The sequence below is a fragment of the Eleginops maclovinus genome, chromosome 24 (assembly GCF_036324505.1).
Source record: "Eleginops maclovinus isolate JMC-PN-2008 ecotype Puerto Natales chromosome 24, JC_Emac_rtc_rv5, whole genome shotgun sequence".
Lineage (NCBI taxonomy): Eukaryota > Metazoa > Chordata > Actinopteri > Perciformes > Eleginopidae > Eleginops > Eleginops maclovinus.
Window position 1 is genome coordinate 372,509 of NC_086372.1, and position 21,284 is coordinate 393,792.

The 21,284-nt window shown below is 36.4% G+C and overlaps 3 protein-coding genes across 4 annotated transcripts in view; 2 read left to right on the forward strand and 1 right to left on the reverse strand.

Annotated features, from left to right (window-relative positions):
- The first annotated feature begins 257 nt into the window (after window positions 1-257).
- f10 (coagulation factor X) lies at window positions 258-5,974 on the forward strand. Of its 2 annotated transcripts, XM_063878162.1 has the most exons (10): window positions 260-402; window positions 590-948; window positions 1,024-1,184; window positions 1,271-1,295; window positions 1,470-1,583; window positions 1,679-1,810; window positions 2,009-2,310; window positions 2,433-2,550; window positions 4,202-4,389; window positions 4,803-5,974. In XM_063878162.1, exons 3-10 carry the CDS (start codon window positions 1,095-1,097, stop codon window positions 5,223-5,225), a joined length of 1,392 nt encoding a protein of 463 aa, XP_063734232.1. In that variant the 5' UTR covers window positions 260-402; window positions 590-948; window positions 1,024-1,094; the 3' UTR covers window positions 5,226-5,974. The 2 variants fall into 2 exon arrangements, with proteins under 2 accessions (XP_063734230.1, XP_063734232.1); XM_063878160.1 differs by lacking the exon at window positions 590-948 and having other exon boundaries at window positions 258-402.
- A 218-nt stretch (window positions 5,975-6,192) lies between these two features.
- Window positions 6,193-9,632, forward strand: LOC134861162 (coagulation factor VII-like). The gene is made up of 8 exons (XM_063878190.1): window positions 6,193-6,581; window positions 6,872-7,047; window positions 7,145-7,169; window positions 7,249-7,407; window positions 7,496-7,627; window positions 7,691-7,770; window positions 7,859-7,997; window positions 8,076-9,632. The coding sequence occupies exons 1-8, from the start codon at window positions 6,494-6,496 to the stop codon at window positions 9,011-9,013; spliced, it is 1,737 nt and encodes a 578-aa protein (XP_063734260.1). The 5' UTR covers window positions 6,193-6,493; the 3' UTR covers window positions 9,014-9,632.
- pcid2 (PCI domain containing 2) overlaps window positions 9,340-21,284 on the reverse strand; it is a 13,538-nt gene continuing 1,593 nt past the window's right edge. Inside the window, 4 exon segments of the mRNA XM_063878191.1 lie at window positions 9,340-9,516; window positions 9,753-9,876; window positions 21,141-21,222; window positions 21,225-21,263. Of these exon segments, the coding sequence (XP_063734261.1) occupies window positions 9,427-9,516; window positions 9,753-9,876; window positions 21,141-21,222; window positions 21,225-21,263 (335 nt within the window). The 3' untranslated portion in view covers window positions 9,340-9,426.

Genomic DNA, 21,284 nt, shown 5'->3' on the forward strand with positions numbered 1-21,284 from the left:
TATGGATGGTAAAAATGTGAATACATTATAAATAAATATTGTGAATTATAAAATGATTAATAATTATTAAAAATAAAAATGTGCAGCTGCATTATTTAAAATCTCTGACTGAGTTATTTTATTGTGACACTTAAAGGAGGTCGGAGTTCTTCCCCCCTTCAGTCTGCAGAGTAAACACATGTTGACCTCAGCTGAGTCAGAGTTTAAACCTGGCTGAATGTAAACACTCCCCCCCGCCCTCCCTTCAGGTCGTTGCCCTCCCTCCTCCCCCGTCAGACTCCATTGCTCCCTCTCGTCTCTCTCAGGTTTTAGTTTTCCTCCGTACTCGCGGCGCCATGTTGACGTTTGTTCTCCGGCTGACGCTCGGCTCGATGCTGCTGCCACTGACCGCCGCGCACCTAGGTACGCTCATCTACATATTTCAGGTGTCAAGATGGGGGGGTTAAAGTGTGTGTGTGGGGGGGGGGCAGGTTGAGTGTGTGTTGTTTGTCCTGTATGGGGGGGTGTTGACCCTTGACCCCGTCTTGTTTTCTGTGTTTAGTACCGAACAGAAGGGCTAAAATTATTTCCGTTTTGGATTAATTTGAAGGTTTTCTGATCTGATGAATTATAACGAGGAAGACGAGCGATGAGGTTTTCTTCGTGGCTTAAAGGATCGTTTGTGGCATCTTATTGGTGGTTGCTGCGGCTTTCGGTTTGGATGTTGAGAATATCGAGTTGTGGCGACAGTACTTCTCATGTGGTGCCAGAACGGTCTGGAGGGGAACTGTGAAACGTTTAAAGAGCTTAGATAAAAAGCACTTTTAGAAACACTGCCAAATAAATCACACAAATAACTTGGAATAAAATGCCAGAAATGATAAAGATATTGAAATATTTTACAAAATAAAGCATAAAGTGTCCGCTAAGTTGCTAAAGTGGCTAATAAAGCTAATGTGGCTAACACAGGTAACGTGATTCACTCTCAGAGAGAGAAAGGCTTTCGGAGCGTTTTCCAGAATCTTAACGATGTTTGTGCTTCAGTGTTTCTGGGCGGCGACTTGGCCCGGCAGGTTCTGACCCGCCAGAGACGAGCGAACAGTTTCCTGGAGGAAATGAAACAGGGCAACATGGAGAGGGAGTGCATGGAGGAGCGATGCAACTGGGAAGAAGCGCGAGAGATCTTTGAAAACGCAGATAAAACGGTGAATATCTCCTGAAAATCTGTCTTTAAAAAACACCTGCAGAACACATATGTCCATTCATTGAATTCTCTTTCATTGCCTTTCAGGATGAATTCTGGGCCAAGTACATTGGTAAGACTTTTGTTATGTTGTCACAACTAAACCTATAGAGCGTCTGGTTCATATCAACGTCTGCATGAACCCTTCAATATCCGTAGAGCGGGAAATGTACCAAAGAAACCAGGAGCTAAGAGTGTGTTGTTTGTGTTGTTTCACCTGAGTAAATCGCGTTTACTTGTTGTTCAGATGGCGACGCTTGCCAGTCGGTGCCGTGCGCTCATGATGGAGTTTGTAAAGACGGGGTCGGCAGCTACACGTGTTACTGCAAAGACGGATACCAGGGCTACAACTGTGAGATCGGTACGGGCCCATCAACGCCCTTTATGCTCATGCTATTGATGCTAACACTGCTTCCTTTTAAACTGATGCTAACACCACTTCCTGTATCTCTGCAGTTATCCCCGAGCTGTGCGAGAATACAAATGGTGGCTGCCAGCACTTCTGTAACCTGGCCTTGGGAAACGTTCAGTGCTCCTGCGCCACCGGATACTTCCTGGGATCTGACGATAAATCCTGCGACTCCAACGGTGAAACAAACTCTACGTGTTACCGTTGTTGTACCGTTGGTGTTTAGTTAGAAGATATCTTCAGGTAGACAGAGAGGGGTGGTCAGATGCTCCTTCCTGTGGCAGAGACAGAACCCGCTGACTCAGCGTCAGACTCTCAGAGGGTTTGTTTGACACAGATTATTTCCTGCAATAACACAAAACTCTGAACTCTTACAGAGGTCTTTAAATGCGGCGCCGTGGTCACAGAAAACGTCCGGGCAGTTTTCCGGTACGAGCGCCAGAACACAACGCAGGGCAACGGTACCGTGTCGGGTCTGTTGGACCTCAGCACCAATTCTAAAGTGTTGAACCAGACTTCAGTGATGGAGAACATCAGCAACAACAGCACCTTCCTGCCAGAGAACAGAGACTTCCTGCCGGAGGGCGCCGTGTCCGAGAAGAGGCTGTTCTCTCAGATGGCCAGTATGACGCGCATCGTCAACGGAGAGGACTGTCCTCCAGGGGAGTGTCCGTGGCAGGTAAACACGTTTCAAATTAAAATAAGAAACGATGGTCTGGTTTTACTCGTCGTTGTGTTCGGGTTAGCACAGTTGGGATTCATTAATGTTCAGCATAACCCGTTTATTATCTGGTCCTGCAGGCTCTCCTCCTGAACGAGGACAAACAGGGTTTCTGTGGAGGAACGATCCTGAACGAGTACGTCATCCTGACCGCCGCCCACTGCATGAACGCCTCCAGCTACATCTACGTGAGACTGGGTAGGTATGAGCGACCCGGATATAAAACAGGCTGCAGATTTACAGTGGGGCAAAAAAGTATTTAGTCAGCCACCAATTGTGCAAGTTCTCCCATTTCAAAAGATGAGAGAGGCCTGTAATTTTCATCATAGGTACACTTCAACTATGAGAGACAGAATGGGGGAAACAGTCCAGGAAATCACATTGTAGGATTTTAAAGAATTCATTTCAAATGATTGTGGAAAATAAGTATTTGGTCAATAACAAAAGTTCATCTCAATACTTTGTTATATCCCCTTTGTTGGCAATGACAGAGGTCAAAGGTTTTCTGTAAGTCTTCACAAGGTTTCCACACTGTTGCTGGTATTTTGGCCCATTCCTCCATGCAGATCTCCTCTAAAGCAGGGATGTTTTGGGGCTGTCGCTGGGAAACACGGACTTTCAACTACCTCCAAAGATTTTCTATGAGGTTGAGATCTGGAGACTAGGCCACTCCAGGACCTTGAAATGCTTCTTACGAAGCCACTCCTTCGTTGCCCTGGCGGTGTGTTTGGGATCACTGTCATGCTGAAAGACCCAGCCACGCTTCATCTTCAGTGCCCTTGCTGATGGAAGGAGGTTTCCACTCAAAATCTCACGATACATGGCCCCATTCATTCTTTCCTTTACACAGATCAGTCGTCCTGGTCCCTTTGCAGAAGAACAGCCCCAAAGCATGATGTCTCCCCCCCCATGCTTCACAGTAGGTATGGTGTTCTTTGGAGGCAACTCTGCAGTCTTTCTCCTCCAAACACGACCAGTTGAGTTTTTACCAAAAAGTTCTATTTTGGTTTCATCTGACCATATGACATTCTCCCAATCCTCTTCTGGATCATCCAAATGCCCTCTAGCAAACTTCAGACGGGCCTGGACATGTACTGGCTTAAGCAGGGGGACACGTCTGGAACTGCAGGATGTAAGTCCCTGGCGGCGTAGTGTGTTACTGATGGTAGCCTCTGTTACTTTGGTCCCAGCTCTCTGCAGGTCATTCACTAGGGCCCCCCGTGTGGTTCTGGGATTTTTGCTCACCATTCTTGTGATCATGTTGACCCCACGGGGTGAGATCTTGCGTGGAGCCCCAGATGGAGGGAGATTAGCAGTGGTCTTGTATGTCTTCCATGTTCTAATAATTGCTCCCACAGTTGATTTCTTCACACCAAGCTGCTTACCTATTGCAGATTCAGTTTTCCCAGCCTGGTGCAGGTCTACAATGTTGTCTCTGGTCTCCTTTGACAGCTCTTTGGTCTTGGCCATAGTGGAGTTTGGAGTATGGCTGTTTGAGGTTGTGGACAGGTGTCTTTTATACTGATAACCAGTTCAAAAAGGTGCCATTAATACAGGTAACGAGTGGAGGACAGAGGAGCCTCTTAAAGAAGAAGTTACAGGTCTGTGAGAGCCAGAAATCTTGCTTGTTTGTAGGTGACCCAATACTTATTTTACCAATGAATTCATTAAAATCCTACAATGTGATTTCCTGGATTTTTCCCCATTCTGTCTCTCATAGTTGAAGTGTACCTATGATGAAAATGACAGGCCTCTCTCATCTTTTGAAATGGGAGAACTTGCACAATTGGTGGCTGAATACTTTTTTGCCCCACTGTATGTGGCAAGTTTTAACTGAAATACGTTCCAGGGGAGTTTGACGTGTTGGTGAATGAAGGTAACGAGGCGACGCACGAAGTGGAGACGATCATCACGCACCACAGATACAAGCCAGACACCTACCACAACGACATCGCATTGATGAAGCTATCGACGCCCATCAAGTTCTCTCAATTCATCCTGCCCGCCTGCATCCCTGAGCAGGACTTCGCTGAGAGGGTGAAGTTTTAAATGTGTTTAACGAATAAAGTTGGACATTCAGGGCCCATCTGAGCACTGGGAAACCTGCCAAAAGTACTGACTCTGGTTCAGACTATCGAGGTGTTGATGCTATAAGCTTCTGAAGGAGTTGATGCTAACAAATTAGCAAACAGAGATCATCCCAGATACATGGATATCCCTCTGACAACACCAATTATTACTTATGAGGTTCCTCAGGGTTCCATAATTGGTCCTTTATCATTTCTATTTAGGTAATGTAACATAAATAAGATCTGTCCTCAGAAGCAGAACTGATAAACTAACATCTTATAAGAAGCTGCACACTTTATCTAAAGTATTACTTGATGAAACAAAAAAATAAATATGAATCATTGCTTCCAGCGCTAACTCTTCCCCCCCGGGTCCTGCAGGTGTTGATGCGGCAGCCGGACGGCATGGTGAGCGGGTTCGGACGCCTGGGCGAGGGCCGGCAGCCGTCCACCATCCTGCAGCGCCTCACCATGCCCTACGTGGACCGGCAGACCTGCTTCGAGTCCACGCAGCTGCGCATCACCACGCGCATGTTCTGTGCCGGCTACGACACGATAGCCAAGGACTCGTGCCAAGGCGACAGCGGCGGGCCGCACGTCACGCGCTACGGAAACACATACTTCATCACCGGCATCGTGAGTTGGGGCGAAGGCTGTGCTCGGAAAGGGAAATATGGTGTGTACACTCAGGTGTCCAAATACATCAGCTGGATCCACGAGGGCATCAAGCAGCTGATGCCCAAAGAGAAGAGCGGAAGCCGGAAGAGGAGGCACCGCGGGCCGGCCCGGAGGCTGGTTCTGTAACCGTTATACATCCCTAACAATGTGTCCAAACGCGTCTCAAAACCGATCATAACTTCATGTTTTTAAATTGTATTGGCTTGCAGTTCATTTGTCAACGTTTCCCGTGTTTCCATTTTTAAATGCTATATTCTGACCATAAGAAAGACTTGAGTAAATGTTCTGATGGAAACACAATCTTGTTTTTTATTTGGTCCTCTTTCATTTGCATACTTGAAACAGCACGAGAATAAATATCAAAAAACCCAAAAGGAATAATTCCACTTTTCAAAAGACAGATTGTTGTTGGTATAAAAGCTCCTTTAAATACTTTAAAGATAATCTGCATTTATAAATGTGTTCGTCAGAATTAGCTGGAATTGGACAGAATATGATAGCAGTTTACAAGCAGTTTATGCTAGCATGATAGCAAACAAGCTAATCACTGCTAAAACGATTACTTGAGGGGTTCCTCAGGGCTCGATTCTCAGTCCTTTATATTTAGTTTATTTTAAATGATTTCTTTCAATTATAGGGCTGCAACACAGCCTGTCTCACATACTTTTTAACCAGTATTGTTAAAAAAAAAAGTGCAATTTGGATCAATTTAACAATGAAAATCTTGCAGGTTTGTGTCAGAAACGCTGTGTGTGTGTTCATGTGTTTGTCTGAAATTACACATCATCTTTGATTTTGGGAGATTTTAACATTTATATTTGAATATTTTCTGACTTTTTATAGAGATAACAATAAATCAGTGCAACAGATTTTAAGAGTTGTAACCTGATGTTTTATATTCCATCTTATTTCCATTCAGCTCTGCTAAATGACCTCTGATTTTAACACTATTTCATTGTGGAGCACTTTATGGATGAAATCTGACAGTGAGTATTTATGGCACTTATTAGTACATCATGTCTCCCCTAAAGTGTTTTTATCGGACTCTCTGTGGATGATCTGAAATGATTAATCCCGTGTTGACCTGGGATAAACAGACTGCAGCGTTCAGAGGGCGATGCTGAGGACAGTCCAGAGTCCACTGCAGGAAACCACGTTTACAGAGAGACGTTTAGCGCTTTCCAGCAACATGGCCGGCCTGTGGAGGGGAAAACTGATCCTTTAAATCTAAATAAAATGTGTAAAGTTGAGCCCGTAATCTAAGACGAAGCTTTCCTAAATTGGTACATTTGTGAATGGAGTTTAGTTGGGTTTTATAATGAGACTCCTGACAGAAAACAGTGTGTGACGTCAGAGTGCAAACATGAGTGTGTGTTCGCAGCAGACCCAGTGTCATGGCGGTCAGCATCATGTCGGCTCGCTGTGCGGCTTTTCTTCTGGCGCTAACCGCTTGCTTCCTTCAGGTTCTCATCCAAGGACAAGGTAGGACAGCTCTGATTTGTTTGTCATAAACTGAGATTTGAGAACAAATATGGGCTTTTGTTTCATTTTAAACCGCTCCATGGATCAGGAAACTGAAGGTTACACACAGAAACAGAGGGTCCGGGTTATCATAAACGTTGTGTCGTAATTAAGAATGACTTTGAATAACTATTTAGATTGTTTTATATGCAGAAAAACACTCAGTCATAGTCATAGATATTTGAAAACTACAACGATTTTTTTTGATATTATTTACTGCTTTTATATCATATTATTTATTTTTCCTGCAGTGTTTCGGGCCCCTCAGGACGTGTTTCGGGCCCCTCAGGATGTGTTCCTGCGCTCGCGGCGTGCTAACAGGTTCCTGGTGGAAGAGATCCTGCAGGGGGACCTGGAGCGGGAATGCTACGAGGAGCTGTGCAACTACGAGGAGGCGCGGGAACACTTCGAGGACACGCCCACTACGGTCGGGAACAACAGCACTAATATAAGAGCGGTTTACTTTTCAGTGGACGTGTTCATTAATATTAATAATGAGCGTGATATTTAATGTCTTTCTCCAGATCGCCTTCTGGACCGTTTACAACGGTACGTTTTTATCACTGAGCTCAAAGGCTTTAGGGTCAGCTTGATTTTCTCTGACTGTGACGATGTGTCCTGGGTTCAGATGGGGACCAGTGCGACCCGGACCCCTGCCTCCACGGAGGAAACTGCACCGACCGGGTGGGGGGGTTCCTGTGCCTCTGCCCCCCCCCTCACCACGGCCTCACATGTGAGCTGGGGGCCCCCAGATGCCCGCCCACTGCACCACTGGTCACCTCCCCAGGTATTAGATAGGGTATCAGGTTGTCTTCATGTCTCTCTGAGCTCTGAGTTCACCACAGCTCGCTCTGAAAGATATTTCTGTGTCTCAGAGATCTCAGAGTGTCCGACCGGCGGCCCGGCGGCGTGCGACCAGCTGTGCACGGCGTCCGTCGGCTCGTTCGTGTGCTCCTGCGTGACGGGCTTTAGACTTCAGGCGGACGGGCGGAGCTGCCGGGCTGAAGGTACTGAAGAGCAGCACTGTTAAACAAAGCTAGCGGTGAACTGACGCGTGTTTGTGTCCTCAGCGGAGTTCCCCTGCGGACGGATTCCTGGCGAGCTCAACACCACGGCTCCGATGTGTCGCCACGGAAACTGTCCCTGGCAGGTGAGTTAGAATTGTTAGCCTCCTTTAGCTTAGCGGTGGGGAAGTAATGTGACTGTATTTAGCGGGTGTGTTTGTTTGGCTCCTCCAGGCATCCCTGTTGGACAGCAGAGGGGCTGCGCTGTGTGGCTGCGCTGTGATTGGTCCTCGCTCCGTGCTAACCCCGGCCCGCTGCCTCCTCACGGCCGCAGCTCGGCCCCCCCGACCCTCAGACTTCACCGTGGCTGCTGGTCATTTTTCTGCAGACTTTTATTTTGAAGTTAGCGATGATTTTCACAATAAAAGCCTCACTTTATATTTCTCTTTAGGCAATAAGGAGCTGGTCGCCGTGCGGGCGCTCTACATCCATGGCCGCTTCCGTGAGCATCACCGTGACGACGACCTCGCCCTGCTGGAGTTGACGAGCCCCTTGAACTTTGGCCCCGATCTCACCCACCTTTGCCTCCCCCCCGCTAAGGACTTCAGTGAGAACATCCTGATGCATTCTGGGAGGAAGGGTGTCGCCGGGGCCAAGAGACTCGTCTACAAGACGCTGGACGAGTGTCGGCGGAGCGTGAACGTCTCCCACCCGCTCAGCAACAAGATGTTCTGCATGGGGGGGCAGGACGGAGCGGGGGGGGGGCAAAATCAGGCGGACGGCAGGCAAAAAGGGAGGCAGGATGGAGCTGGGGGGAGGCAGGAAGGATTTGGGGGGAGACAGGATGGAGCTGGGGGGAGGCAGGATGGAGCGAGGGGGAGGCAGGAAGGAGCTGGGGGGAGACAGGATGGAGCTGGGGGGAGGCAGGATGGAGCGAGGGGGAGGCAGGATGGAGCGAGGGGGAGGCTAAATCAGGGGGAGGGGAGGCAAAATAGACCTAAACGAGCCCAGCGGAGCCTTAATGAACATTTAGGGAGTCACAGCGGGGGGGAGGGGGGGCGAGATGGTCCTGATCGAGACCATGAGGGCCAAAACTGGCATCTAAGAAACCCAAACAGCACCTTCAGGAGCCTGGATGAAGCCTTCGGGAATCAGAATGGAGCCCGGTGGTGTGGGGGCTTGTTGCCGGGGACGCCGGTTGCCACGGTGGAGCGCGGGACCGCGTTCCTCACCGGGCTGCTGATGACATCATCATGTGGGGGGGGCGACGGCAGGGGGGGATTGGTGTTCACCAAACTGTCCCGGTACCTGAGCTGGATCCGGCCACGGCTGAAGTCCATTGAGGGTCAAATTACCTCACAGGTCCAGCTGTACCCCGAGCAGCGCTGAAGGACTTCATGAAGGACTTCCTGAAGGACTTCATGAAGGACTTCCCGAAGGACTTCCCGAAGGACTTCATGAAGGACTTCCCGAAGGACTTCCCGAAGGACTTCCCGAAGGACTTCCCGAAGGACTTCCTGAAGGACTTCCTGAAGGACACTCTTATTTGAAATATTGTGATGTTCTTCTCAAAGAACCACGTCTGTCCTCACCTTTAGAGACTGTAACTGTTTGGATAAATTTCTGTTTCACAGATTATAAAGACTCCAGTACCCACAATGCACCAGCCCAGCCTGAGTGTTAGTCAGGTTAATAAAGAGGGGAGGAACGCGGTGTACAAGCTTCAGATTTTATTCAACATCAAACACTTTCCGGTACAAAATCAAGAATGTTTGAGTAGAAGGGATTGTGGGTAACGTAGTCTATGAGACGGAGGACAGAGCAGGGAATGGGTTCTGTTTACTGACCACGAGCTTCTGGTGCTGGTGGGAGATGTAGCCTTTGATGTGACCCTGAGGAAACCACAGAAGAAGGCTTACTGTTAGCGGCCCCCGCTGCAGTAAAACGCCTCACTAAAAACACTTGGTTTTATTGTGAAACTGTTTGATTAAAAAAGTGTCTGATTCAACTGTTGTTGGTTATATTATGTGTGTGTGTGTGTGTGTGTGTGTGTGTGTGTGTGTGTGTGTGTGTGTGTGTGTGTGTGTGTGTGTGTGTGTGTGTGTGTGTGTGTGTCTCTCTCTCTCACCATGTATATGAGGTTAGCCAGGATGCACTGCACCTCGTCCAGGTCCACATCCTGCAGCTGCATCATCTGCAGAGCCACCAGGAAGGAGGCCAGAGGCAGCTGGTGGGTCCGCAGCAGCAGGTACCTGATACAGCAGAGGTAGAAGAATAAATACAAGTAGAAGAATAAATACAGGTAGAAGAATAAATACAGTAGAAGAATAAATACAGATAGAAGAATAAATACAGGTAGAAGAATAAATACAAGGTAGAAGAATAAATACAAGTAGAAGAATAAATACAAGTAGAAGAATAAATACAGGTAGAAGAATAAATACAGATAGAAGAATAAATACAGGTAGAAGAATAAATACAGGTAGAAGAATAAATACAGATAGAAGAATAAATACAGGTAGAAGAATAAATACAGATAGAAGAATAAATACAGATAGAAGAATAAATACAGGTAGAAGAATAAATACAAGTAGAAGAATAAATACAAGTAGAAGAATAAATACAAGTAGAAGAATAAATACAAGTAGAAGAATAAATACAGATAGAAGAATAAATACAGGTAGAAGAATAAATACAAGTAGAAGAATAAATACAGATAGAAGAATAAATACAAGTAGAGAAGAATAAATACAAGGTAGAAGAATAAATACAGGTAGAAGAATAAATACAGGTAGAAGAATAAATACAGGTAGAAGAATAAATACAGGTAGAAGAATAAATACAGGTAGAAGAATAAATACAGTAGAAGAATAAATACAGGTAGAAGAATAAATACAGGTAGAAGAATAAATACAGGTAGAAGAATAAATACAGATAGAAGAATAAATACAGATAGAAGAATAAATACAGATAGAAGAATAAATACAGTAGAAGAATAAATACAGGTAGAAGAATAAATACAGGTAGAAGAATAAATACAGGTAGAAGAATAAATACAGGTAGAAGAATAAATACAAGTAGAAGAATAAATACAGTAGAAGAATAAATACAGTAGAAGAATAAATACAGATAGAAGAATAAATACAGGTAGAAGAATAAATACTAGTAGAAGAATAAATACAAGTAGAAGAATAAATACAAGTAGAAGAATAAATACAAGTAGAAGAATAAATACAAGTAGAAGAATAAATACAGATAGAAGAATAAATACAAGTAGAAGAATAAATACAGGTAGAAGAATAAATACAGTAGAAGAATAAATACAGGTAGAAGAATAAATACAAGTAGAAGAATAAATACAGTAGAAGAATAAATACAGATAGAAGAATAAATACAGGTAGAAGAATAAATACAAGTAGAAGAATAAATACAGTAGAAGAATAAATACAGTAGAAGAATAAATACAGTAGAAGAATAAATACAGGTAGAAGAATAAATACAGATAGAAGAATAAATACAGGTAGAAGAATAAATACAGATAGAAGAATAAATACAAGTAGAAGAATAAATACAGATAGAAGAATAAATACAGATAGAAGAATAAATACAGGTAGAAGAATAAATACAGATAGAAGAATAAATACAGGTAGAAGAATAAATACAAGTAGAAGAATAAATACAAGTAGAAGAATAAATACAGATAGAAGAATAAATACAAGTAGAAGAATAAATACAGTAGAAGAATAAATACAGGTAGAAGAATAAATACAAGTAGAAGAATAAATACAAGTAGAAGAATAAATACAGGTAGAAGAATAAATACAAGTAGAAGAATAAATACAGATAGAAGAATAATACAGATAGAAGAATAAATACAGGTAGAAGAATAAATACAGATAGAAGAATAAATACAGGTAGAAGAATAAATACAGATAGAAGAATAAATACAGTAGAAGAATAAATACAAGTAGAAGAATAAATACAGGTAGAAGAATAAATACAGGTAGAAGAATAAATACAGGTAGAAGAATAAATACAGGTAGAAGAATAAATACAAGTAGAAGAATAAATACAGTAGAAGAATAAATACAGGTAGAAGAATAAATACAGATAGAAGAATAAATACAAGTAGAAGAATAAATACAGGTAGAAGAATAAATACAAGTAGAAGAATAAATACAGGTAGAAGAATAAATACAAGGTAGAAGAATAAATACAAGTAGAAGAATAAATACAGTAGAAGAATAAATACAAGTAGAAGAATAAATACAAGTAGAAGAATAAATACAGATAGAAGAATAAATACAAGTAGAAGAATAAATACAGTAGAAGAATAAATACAAGTAGAAGAATAAATACAGGTAGAAGAATAAATACAAGTAGAAGAATAAATACAGATAGAAGAATAAATACAGTAGAAGAATAAATACAAGTAGAAGAATAAATACAAGTAGAAGAATAAATACAGATAGAAGAATAAATACAAGTAGAAGAATAAATACAGGTAGAAGAATAAATACAAGTAGAAGAATAAATACAAGTAGAAGAATAAATACAAGTAGAAGAATAAATACAAGTAGAAGAATAAATACAAGTAGAAGAATAAATACAAGTAGAAGAATAAATACAGATAGAAGAATAAATACAAGTAGAAGAATAAATACAGGTAGAAGAATAAATACAAGTAGAAGAATAAATACAGATAGAAGAATAAATACAAGTAGAAGAATAAATACAGATAGAAGAATAAATACAAGTAGAAGAATAAATACAGATAGAAGAATAAATACAGGTAGAAGAATAAATACAGGTAGAAGAATAAATACAGGTAGAAGAATAAATACAGGTAGAAGAATAAATACAAGTAGAAGAATAAATACAAGTAGAAGAATAAATACAGGTAGAAGAATAAATACAGATAGAAGAATAAATACAGGTAGAAGAATAAATACAGGTAGAAGAATAAATACAAGTAGAAGAATAAATACAGGTAGAAGAATAAATACAAGTAGAAGAATAAATACAGGTAGAAGAATAAATACAAGTAGAAGAATAAATACAGGTAGAAGAATAAATACAGGTAGAAGAATAAATACAAGTAGAAGAATAAATACAAGTAGAAGAATAAATACAAGTAGAAGAATAAATACAAGGTAGAAGAATAAATACAAGTAGAAGAATAAATACAGGTAGAAGAATAAATACAAGTAGAAGAATAAATACAGGTAGAAGAATAAATACAGGTAGAAGAATAAATACAGGTAGAAGAATAAATACAGGTAGAAGAATAAATACAAGTAGAAGAATAAATACAAGTAGAAGAATAAATACAGGTAGAAGAATAAATACAAGTAGAAGAATAAATACAGGTAGAAGAATAAATACAGGTAGAAGAATAAATACAGGTAGAAGAATAAATACAAGTAGAAGAATAAATACAGGTAGAAGAATAAATACAAGTAGAAGAATAAATACAAGTAGAAGAATAAATACAAGTAGAAGAATAAATACAAGTAGAAGAATAAATACAAGTAGAAGAATAAATACAGGTAGAAGAATAAATACAAGTAGAAGAATAAATACAAGTAGAAGAATAAATACAGGTAGAAGAATAAATACAAGTAGAAGAATAAATACAGGTAGAAGAATAAATACAAGTAGAAGAATAAATACAGTAGAAGAATAAATACAAGTAGAAGAATAAATACAGGTAGAAGAATAAATACAAGTAGAAGAATAAATACAGGTAGAAGAATAAATACAAGTAGAAGAATAAATACAGGTAGAAGAATAAATACAGGTAGAAGAATAAATACAGGTAGAAGAATAAATACAAGTAGAAGAATAAATACAGGTAGAAGAATAAATACAGTAGAAGAATAAATACAGGTAGAAGAATAAATACAAGTAGAAGAATAAATACAGGTAGAAGAATAAATACAGTAGAAGAATAAATACAGGTAGAAGAATAAATACAAGTAGAAGAATAAATACAGGTAGAAGAATAAATACAAGTAGAAGAATAAATACAGGTAGAAGAATAAATACAGGTAGAAGAATAAATACAGGTAGAAGAATAAATACAGGTAGAAGAATAAATACAAGTAGAAGAATAAATACAGGTAGAAGAATAAATACAGGTAGAAGAATAAATACAAGTAGAAGAATAAATACAAGTAGAAGAATAAATACAAGTAGAAGAATAAATACAGTAGAAGAATAAATACAAGTAGAAGAATAATACAAGTAGAAGAATAAATACAAGTAGAAGAATAAATACAAGTAGAAGAATAAATACAGTAGAAGAATAAATACAAGTAGAAGAATAAATACAGTAGAAGAATAAATACAAGTAGAAGAATAAATACAAGTAGAAGAATAAATACAAGTAGAAGAATAATACAGGTAGAAGAATAAATACAGTAGAAGAATAAATACAAGTAGAAGAATAAATACAGGTAGAAGAATAAATACAAGTAGAAGAATAAATACAGGTAGAAGAATAAATACAAGTAGAAGAATAAATACAGTAGAAGAATAAATACAAGTAGAAGAATAAATACAGGTAGAAGAATAAATACAAGTAGAAGAATAAATACAAGTAGAAGAATAAATACAAGTAGAAGAATAAATACAGGTAGAAGAATAAATACAGGTAGAAGAATAAATACAGATAGAAGAATAAATACAAGTAGAAGAATAAATACAAGTAGAAGAATAAATACAAGTAGAAGAATAAATACAAGTAGAAGAATAAATACAAGTAGAAGAATAAATACAGGTAGAAGAATAAATACAAGTAGAAGAATAAATACAGTAGAAGAATAAATACAAGGTAGAAGAATAAATACAGGTAGAAGAATAAATACAGGTAGAAGAATAAATACAAGTAGAAGAATAAATACAGATAGAAGAATAAATACAAGTAGAAGAATAAATACAGGTAGAAGAATAAATACAGATAGAAGAATAAATACAGGTAGAAGAATAAATACAGGTAGAAGAATAAATACAGGTAGAAGAATAAATACAGTAGAAGAATAAATACAGATAGAAGAATAAATACAGGTAGAAGAATAAATACAGGTAGAAGAATAAATACAAGTAGAAGAATAAATACAGGTAGAAGAATAAATACAGTAGAAGAATAAATACAGGTAGAAGAATAAATACAGGTAGAAGAATAAATACAGGTAGAAGAATAAATACAGGTAGAAGAATAAATACAGGTAGAAGAATAAATACAGGTAGAAGAATAAATACAGGTAGAAGAATAAATACAGGTAGAAGAATAAATACAAGTAGAAGAATAAATACAGTAGAAGAATAAATACAAGTAGAAGAATAAATACAAGTAGAAGAATAAATACAGTAGAAGAATAAATACAAGTAGAAGAATAAATACAAGTAGAAGAATAAATACAGGTAGAAGAATAAATACAAGTAGAAGAATAAATACAAGTAGAAGAATAAATACAGGTAGAAGAATAAATACAGGTAGAAGAATAAATACAAGTAGAAGAATAAATACAAGTAGAAGAATAATACAAGTAGAAGAATAAATACAGTAGAAGAATAAATACAGGTAGAAGAATAAATACAGGTAGAAGAATAAATACAGGTAGAAGAATAAATACAAGTAGAAGAATAAATACAGGTAGAAGAATAAATACAAGTAGAAGAATAAATACAAGTAGAAGAATAAATACAGTAGAAGAATAAATACAGGTAGAAGAATAAATACAGGTAGAAGAATAAATACAGTAGAAGAATAAATACAGGTAGAAGAATAAATACAGGTAGAAGAATAAATACAGGTAGAAGAATAAATACAAGTAGAAGAATAAATACAAGTAGAAGAATAAATACAGGTAGAAGAATAAATACAGGTAGAAGAATAAATACAGTAGAAGAATAAATACAGTAGAAGAATAAATACAGGTAGAAGAATAAATACAGGTAGAAGAATAAATACAGGTAGAAGAATAAATACAGGTAGAAGAATAAATACAGGTAGAAGAATAAATACAGTAGAAGAATAAATACAGGTAGAAGAATAAATACAGGTAGAAGAATAAATACAGTAGAAGAATAAATACAGGTAGAAGAATAAATACAAGTAGAAGAATAAATACAAGTAGAAGAATAAATACAAGTAGAAGAATAAATACAGGTAGAAGAATAAATACAGTAGAAGAATAAATACAAGTAGAAGAATAAATACAAGTAGAAGAATAAATACAAGTAGAAGAATAAATACAAGTAGAAGAATAAATACAGGTAGAAGAATAAATACAGATAGAAGGAATAAATAATAAAAAGAATAAAACACGGATAGAGAATAAATACAAAGTAGATAAGTATAAAATACAAGTTGAAGAATAAATACTAGGATTGAAGAATAATACAGGTAGAAGAATAAATAAGGTAGAAGAAATAGAAGAATAGAAATACAGGTAGAGAATAATTACAGGTAGAAGGAATAAATACTAGGAAGAAGAATAAATACAGGTAGAAGAATAAATTACAGGTAGAAGAATAATTACAAGTAGAAGAATAGTAGAATAAATACAGGTAGAAGATTTAGAAGAATAAATAACAGGTAGAAGAATAAATACAAGTAGAAGTATAGAAAGAATTAAATACTGGTAGAAGAATAAATAGAAGAATAGAAGAATAAATACAGGTAGAAGAATAAATACAAGTAGAAGAATAGAAGAATAAATACAAGTAGAAGAATAGAAGAATAAATACAGGTAGAAGAATAAATACAAGTAGAAGAATAGAAGAAATAAATACAAGTAGAAGAATAGAAGAATAAATACAAGTAGAAGAATAAATACAGGTAGAAGAATAAATACAGGTAGAAGAATAAATACAGGTAGAAGAATAAATACAGGTAGAAGAATAAATAATAAAAATAATAAAACGTATTTCGTATGTATATTTTATTCACAGTATTTAACGCAGTATTTAAGCAGTATTTATACAGTATTTAAGTAGTATTTAACGCAGTATTTATACAGTATTTAAGTAGTATTTAACGCAGTATTTAAGCAGTATTTAAGTAGTAATTAACGCAGTATTTAAGTAGTATTTAAGCAGTATTTATACAGTATTTAAGTAGTATTTAACGCAGTATTTATACAGTATTTAAGTAGTATTTAAGCAGTATTTAAGTAGTATTTAAGCAGTATTTATACAGTATTTAAGTAGTATTTAACGCAGTATTTATACAGTATTTAAGTAGTATTTAACGCAGTATTTATACAGTATTTAAGTAGTATTTAAGCAGTATTTAAGTAGTATTTAAGCAGTATTTATACAGTATTTAAGTAGTATTTAACGCAGTATTTAAGCAGTATTTAATGCAGTATTTATACAGTATTTAAGTAGTATTTAACGCAGTATTTAAGCAGTATTTAAGTAGTAATTAACGCAGTATTTAAGCAGTATTTATTACAGTATTTAAGTAGTATTTAACGCAGTATTTATACAGTATTTAAGTAATATTTAACGCAGTATTTAAGTAGTATTTAATGCAGTATTTATACAGTATTTAAGTAATATTTAACGCAGTATTTAAGTAGTATTTAAGCAGTTTTTAAGTAGTATTTCAGCAGTATTTATACAGTATTTAAGTAGTATTTAACGCAGTATTTAACGCAGTATTTAAGCAGTATTTAACGCAGTATTTAACGCAGTATTTATACAGTATTTAAGTAGTATTTAACGCAGTATTTATACAGTATTTGAGTAGTATTTAACGCCGTATTTATACAGTATTTAAGTAGTATTTAACGCAGTATTTAAGTAGTATTTATACAGTATTTAAGTAGTATTTAAAGCAGTATTTAAGTAGTATTTAAAGCAGTATTTAAGCAGCATTTAAGCAGTATTTAAGCAGCATTTAAGCCGTATTCAAGCCGTATTTAAAGCAGTATTTAAGCAGTATTTAAGCCGTATTTAAAGCAGTATTTAAGCAGTTTTTAAGCCGTATTTAAGCAGTATTTAAGCAGTATTTAAGCAGTATTCAAGCAGTATTTAAGCAGTATTCAAGCAGTATTTAAGCAGTTTTTAAGCCGTATTTAAGCAGTATTTAAGCAGTTTTTAAGCCGTATTTAAGCAGTATTTAAGTAGTATTTAATGCAGTATTTATACAGTATTTAAGTAATATTTAACGCAGTATTTAAGTAGTATTTAAGTAGTATTTAAGCAGTTTTTAAGTAGTATTTCAGCAGTATTTATACAGTATTTAAGTAGTATTTAACGCAGTATTTAACGCAGTATTTAAGCAGTATTTAACGCAGTATTTAACGCAGTATTTATACAGTATTTAAGTAGTATTTAACGCAGTATTATACAGTATTTGAGTAGTATTTAACGCCGTATTTATACAGTATTTAAGTAGTATTTAAGCAGTATTTAAGTAGTATTTATACAGTATTTAAGTAGTATTTAAAGCAGTATTTAAGCAGCATTTAAGCAGTATTTAAGCAGCATTTAAGCAGCATTTAAGCAGTATTCAAGCCGTATTTAAAGCAGTATTTAAGCAGTATTTAAGCGTATTTAAGCAGTATTTAAGCAGTATTTAAGCAGCATTTAAGCAGTATTTAAGCAGTATTTAAGCAGTATTTAAGCAGTATTTAAGCAGTATTTAAGTAGTATTTAACGCAGTATTTAAGTAGTATTTAAGTAGTATTTAAGTAGTATTTAACGCCGTATTTATACAGTATTTAAGTAGTATTTAACGCAGTATTAAGTAGTATTTAACGCCGTATTTATACAGTATTTAAGTAGTATTTAACGCAGTATTTAAGTAGTATTTATACAGTATTTAAGTAGTATTTAAAGCAGTATTTAAGTAGTATTTAAAGCAGTATTTAAGCAGCATTTAAGCAGTATTTAAGCAGCATTTAAGCCGTATTCAAGCCGTATTTAAAGCAGTATTTAAGCAGTATTTAAGCCGTATTTAAAGCAGTATTTAAGCAGTTTTTAAGCCGTATTTAAGCAGTATTTAAGCAGTATTTAAGCAGTATTCAAGCAGTATTTAAGCAGTATTGAAGCAGTATTTAAGCAGTTTTTAAGCCGTATTTAAGCAGTATTTAAGCAGTTTTTAAGCCGTATTTAAGCAGTATTTAAGTAGTATTTAATGCAGTATTTATACAGTATTTAAGTAATATTTAACGCAGTATTTAAGCAGTTTTTAAGTAGTATTTCAGCAGTATTTATACAGTATTTAAGTAGTATTTAACGCAGTATTTAACGCAGTATTTAAGCAGTATTTAACGCAGTATTTAACGCAGTATTTATACAGTATTTAAGTAGTATTTAACGCAGTATTTATACAGTATTTGAGTAGTATTTAACGCCGTATTTATACAGTATTTAAGTAGTATTTAACGCAGTATTTAAGTAGTATTTATACAGTATTTAAGTAGTATTTAAAGCAGTATTTAAGCAGCATTTAAGCAGTATTTAAGCAGCATTTAAGCAGCATTTAAGCAGTATTTAAGCAGTATTTAAGCCGTATTTAAGCAGTATTTAAGCAGCATTTAAGCAGTATTTAAGCAGCATTTAAGCAGTATTTAAGCAGCATTTAAGCAGTATTTAAGCAGTATTTAAGCAGTATTCAAGCCGTATTTTAAAGCAGTATTTAAGCAGTATTTAAGCCGTATTTAAGCAGTATTTAAGCAGTATTTAAGCAGTATTTAAGCAGTATTTAAGCAGTATTCAAGCCGTATTTAAAGCAGTATTTAAGCAGTATTTAAGCCGTATTCAAGCAGTATTTAAGCAGTATTCAAGCAGTATTTAAGCAGTTTTTAAGCCGTATTTAAGCAGTATTCAAGCCGTATTTAAAGCAGTATTTAAGCAGTTTTTAAGCCGTATTTAAGCAGTATTTAAGCAGTATTTAAGCAGTATTTAACGCAGTATTTAAGCAGTATTTAAGCAGTATTTAAGCAGTATTTAAGCAGTATTTAACGCAGTATTTAAGCAGTATTTAAGCAGTATTTAAGCAGTATTTAAGCCGTATTTAAGCAGTATTTAAGCAGTATTTCAAGCAGTATTTAAGCAGTATTCAAGCAGTATTTAAGCAGTTTTTAAGCCGTATTTAAGCAGTATTTAAGCAGTATTTAAGCAGTATTCAAAGCCGTATTTAAAGCAGTATTTAAGCAGTATTTAAGCCGTATTTAAGCAGTATTTAAGCAGTATTTAAGCAGTATTTAACGCAGTATTTAAGCAGTATTTAAGCAGTATTTAAGCAGTATTTAACGCAGTATTTAAGCAGTATTTAAGCAGCATTTAAGCAGTATTTAAGCGTATTTAAGCAGTATTTAAGCAGTATTCAAGCAGTATTTAAGCAGTTTTTAAGCAGTATTTAAGCAGTTTTTAAGCAGTATTTTAAGCAGTATTTAAGCAGCATTTAAGCAGTTTTTAAGCGGTATTTAAGCAGTATTTAAGCAGTATTTAAGCAGTATTTAAGCAGTTTTTAAGCAGTATTTAAGCAGCATTTAAGCAGTTTTTAAGCAGTATTTAAGCAGTATTTAAGCAGTATTTAAGCAGTATTTAAGCAGTTTTTAAGCAGTATTTAAGCAGTATTTAAGCAGTATTTAAGCAGTATTTAAGCAGTTTTTAAGCAGTATTCAAGCCGTATTTAAGCAGTATTTAAGCAGTTTTTAAGCCGTATTTAAGCAGTATTTAAGCAGTATTTAAGCAGTATTTAAGCAGTATTTAAGCAGTTTTTTAAGCCGTATTTAAGCAGTTTTTAAGCCGTATTTAAGCAGTTTTTAAGCAGTATTTAAGCAGTATTTAAGCAGTATTTAAGCAGTATTTAAGCAGTATTTAAGCAGTTTTTAAGCCGTAATTAAGCAGTATTTAAGCAGTTTTTAAGCCGTATTTAAGCAGTATTTAAGCAGTATTTAAGCAGTATTTAAGCAGTATTTAAGCAGTTTTTAAGCAGTATTTAAGCAGTATTTAAGCAGTATTTAAGCAGTTTTTTAAGCAGTATTCAAGCCGTATTTAAGCAGTATTTACACAGTATTCAAGCAGTATTTAAGCAGTATTTAAGCAGTATTTACACAGTATTTAAGCAGTATTTTAAGCAGTATTTAAGCAGCATTTAAGCAGCATTAAGCAGTATTTAAGCAGTTTTTAAGCCGTATTTAAGCAGTATTTAAGCAGTATTTAAGCAGTATTTAAGCAGTATTTAAGCAGTATTCAAGCAGTATTTAAGCAGTATTTAAGCAGTATTTAAGCAGTATTTACACAGTATTTAAGCAGTATTTAAGCAGTATTTAAGCAGTATTTAAGCAGTATTTAAGCAGTTTTAAGCCGTATTTAAGCAGTATTTAAGCAGTATTTAAGCAGTATTTAAGCAGTATTCAAGCAGTATTTAAGCGTATTTAACGCAGTACTTAACGCAGTACTTAACGCAGTACTTAACGCAGTACTTAACGCAGTACTTAACGCAAGTATTTAAGCAGTTTTTAAGCAGTATTTATGCAGCTCAACTCACACTTTCTTGAAGAGGTTCCTGTACGTGATGATCTTGAGCTTCTCGAGGATGAGGAAAGGGATGCCCCCGGGGGTGAAGAAGTCTCGTGTTTGTTCAGAGCTTCTTTTCGCAGCAGCGGTTCCCCTCGCGAAAAACACCAACAGC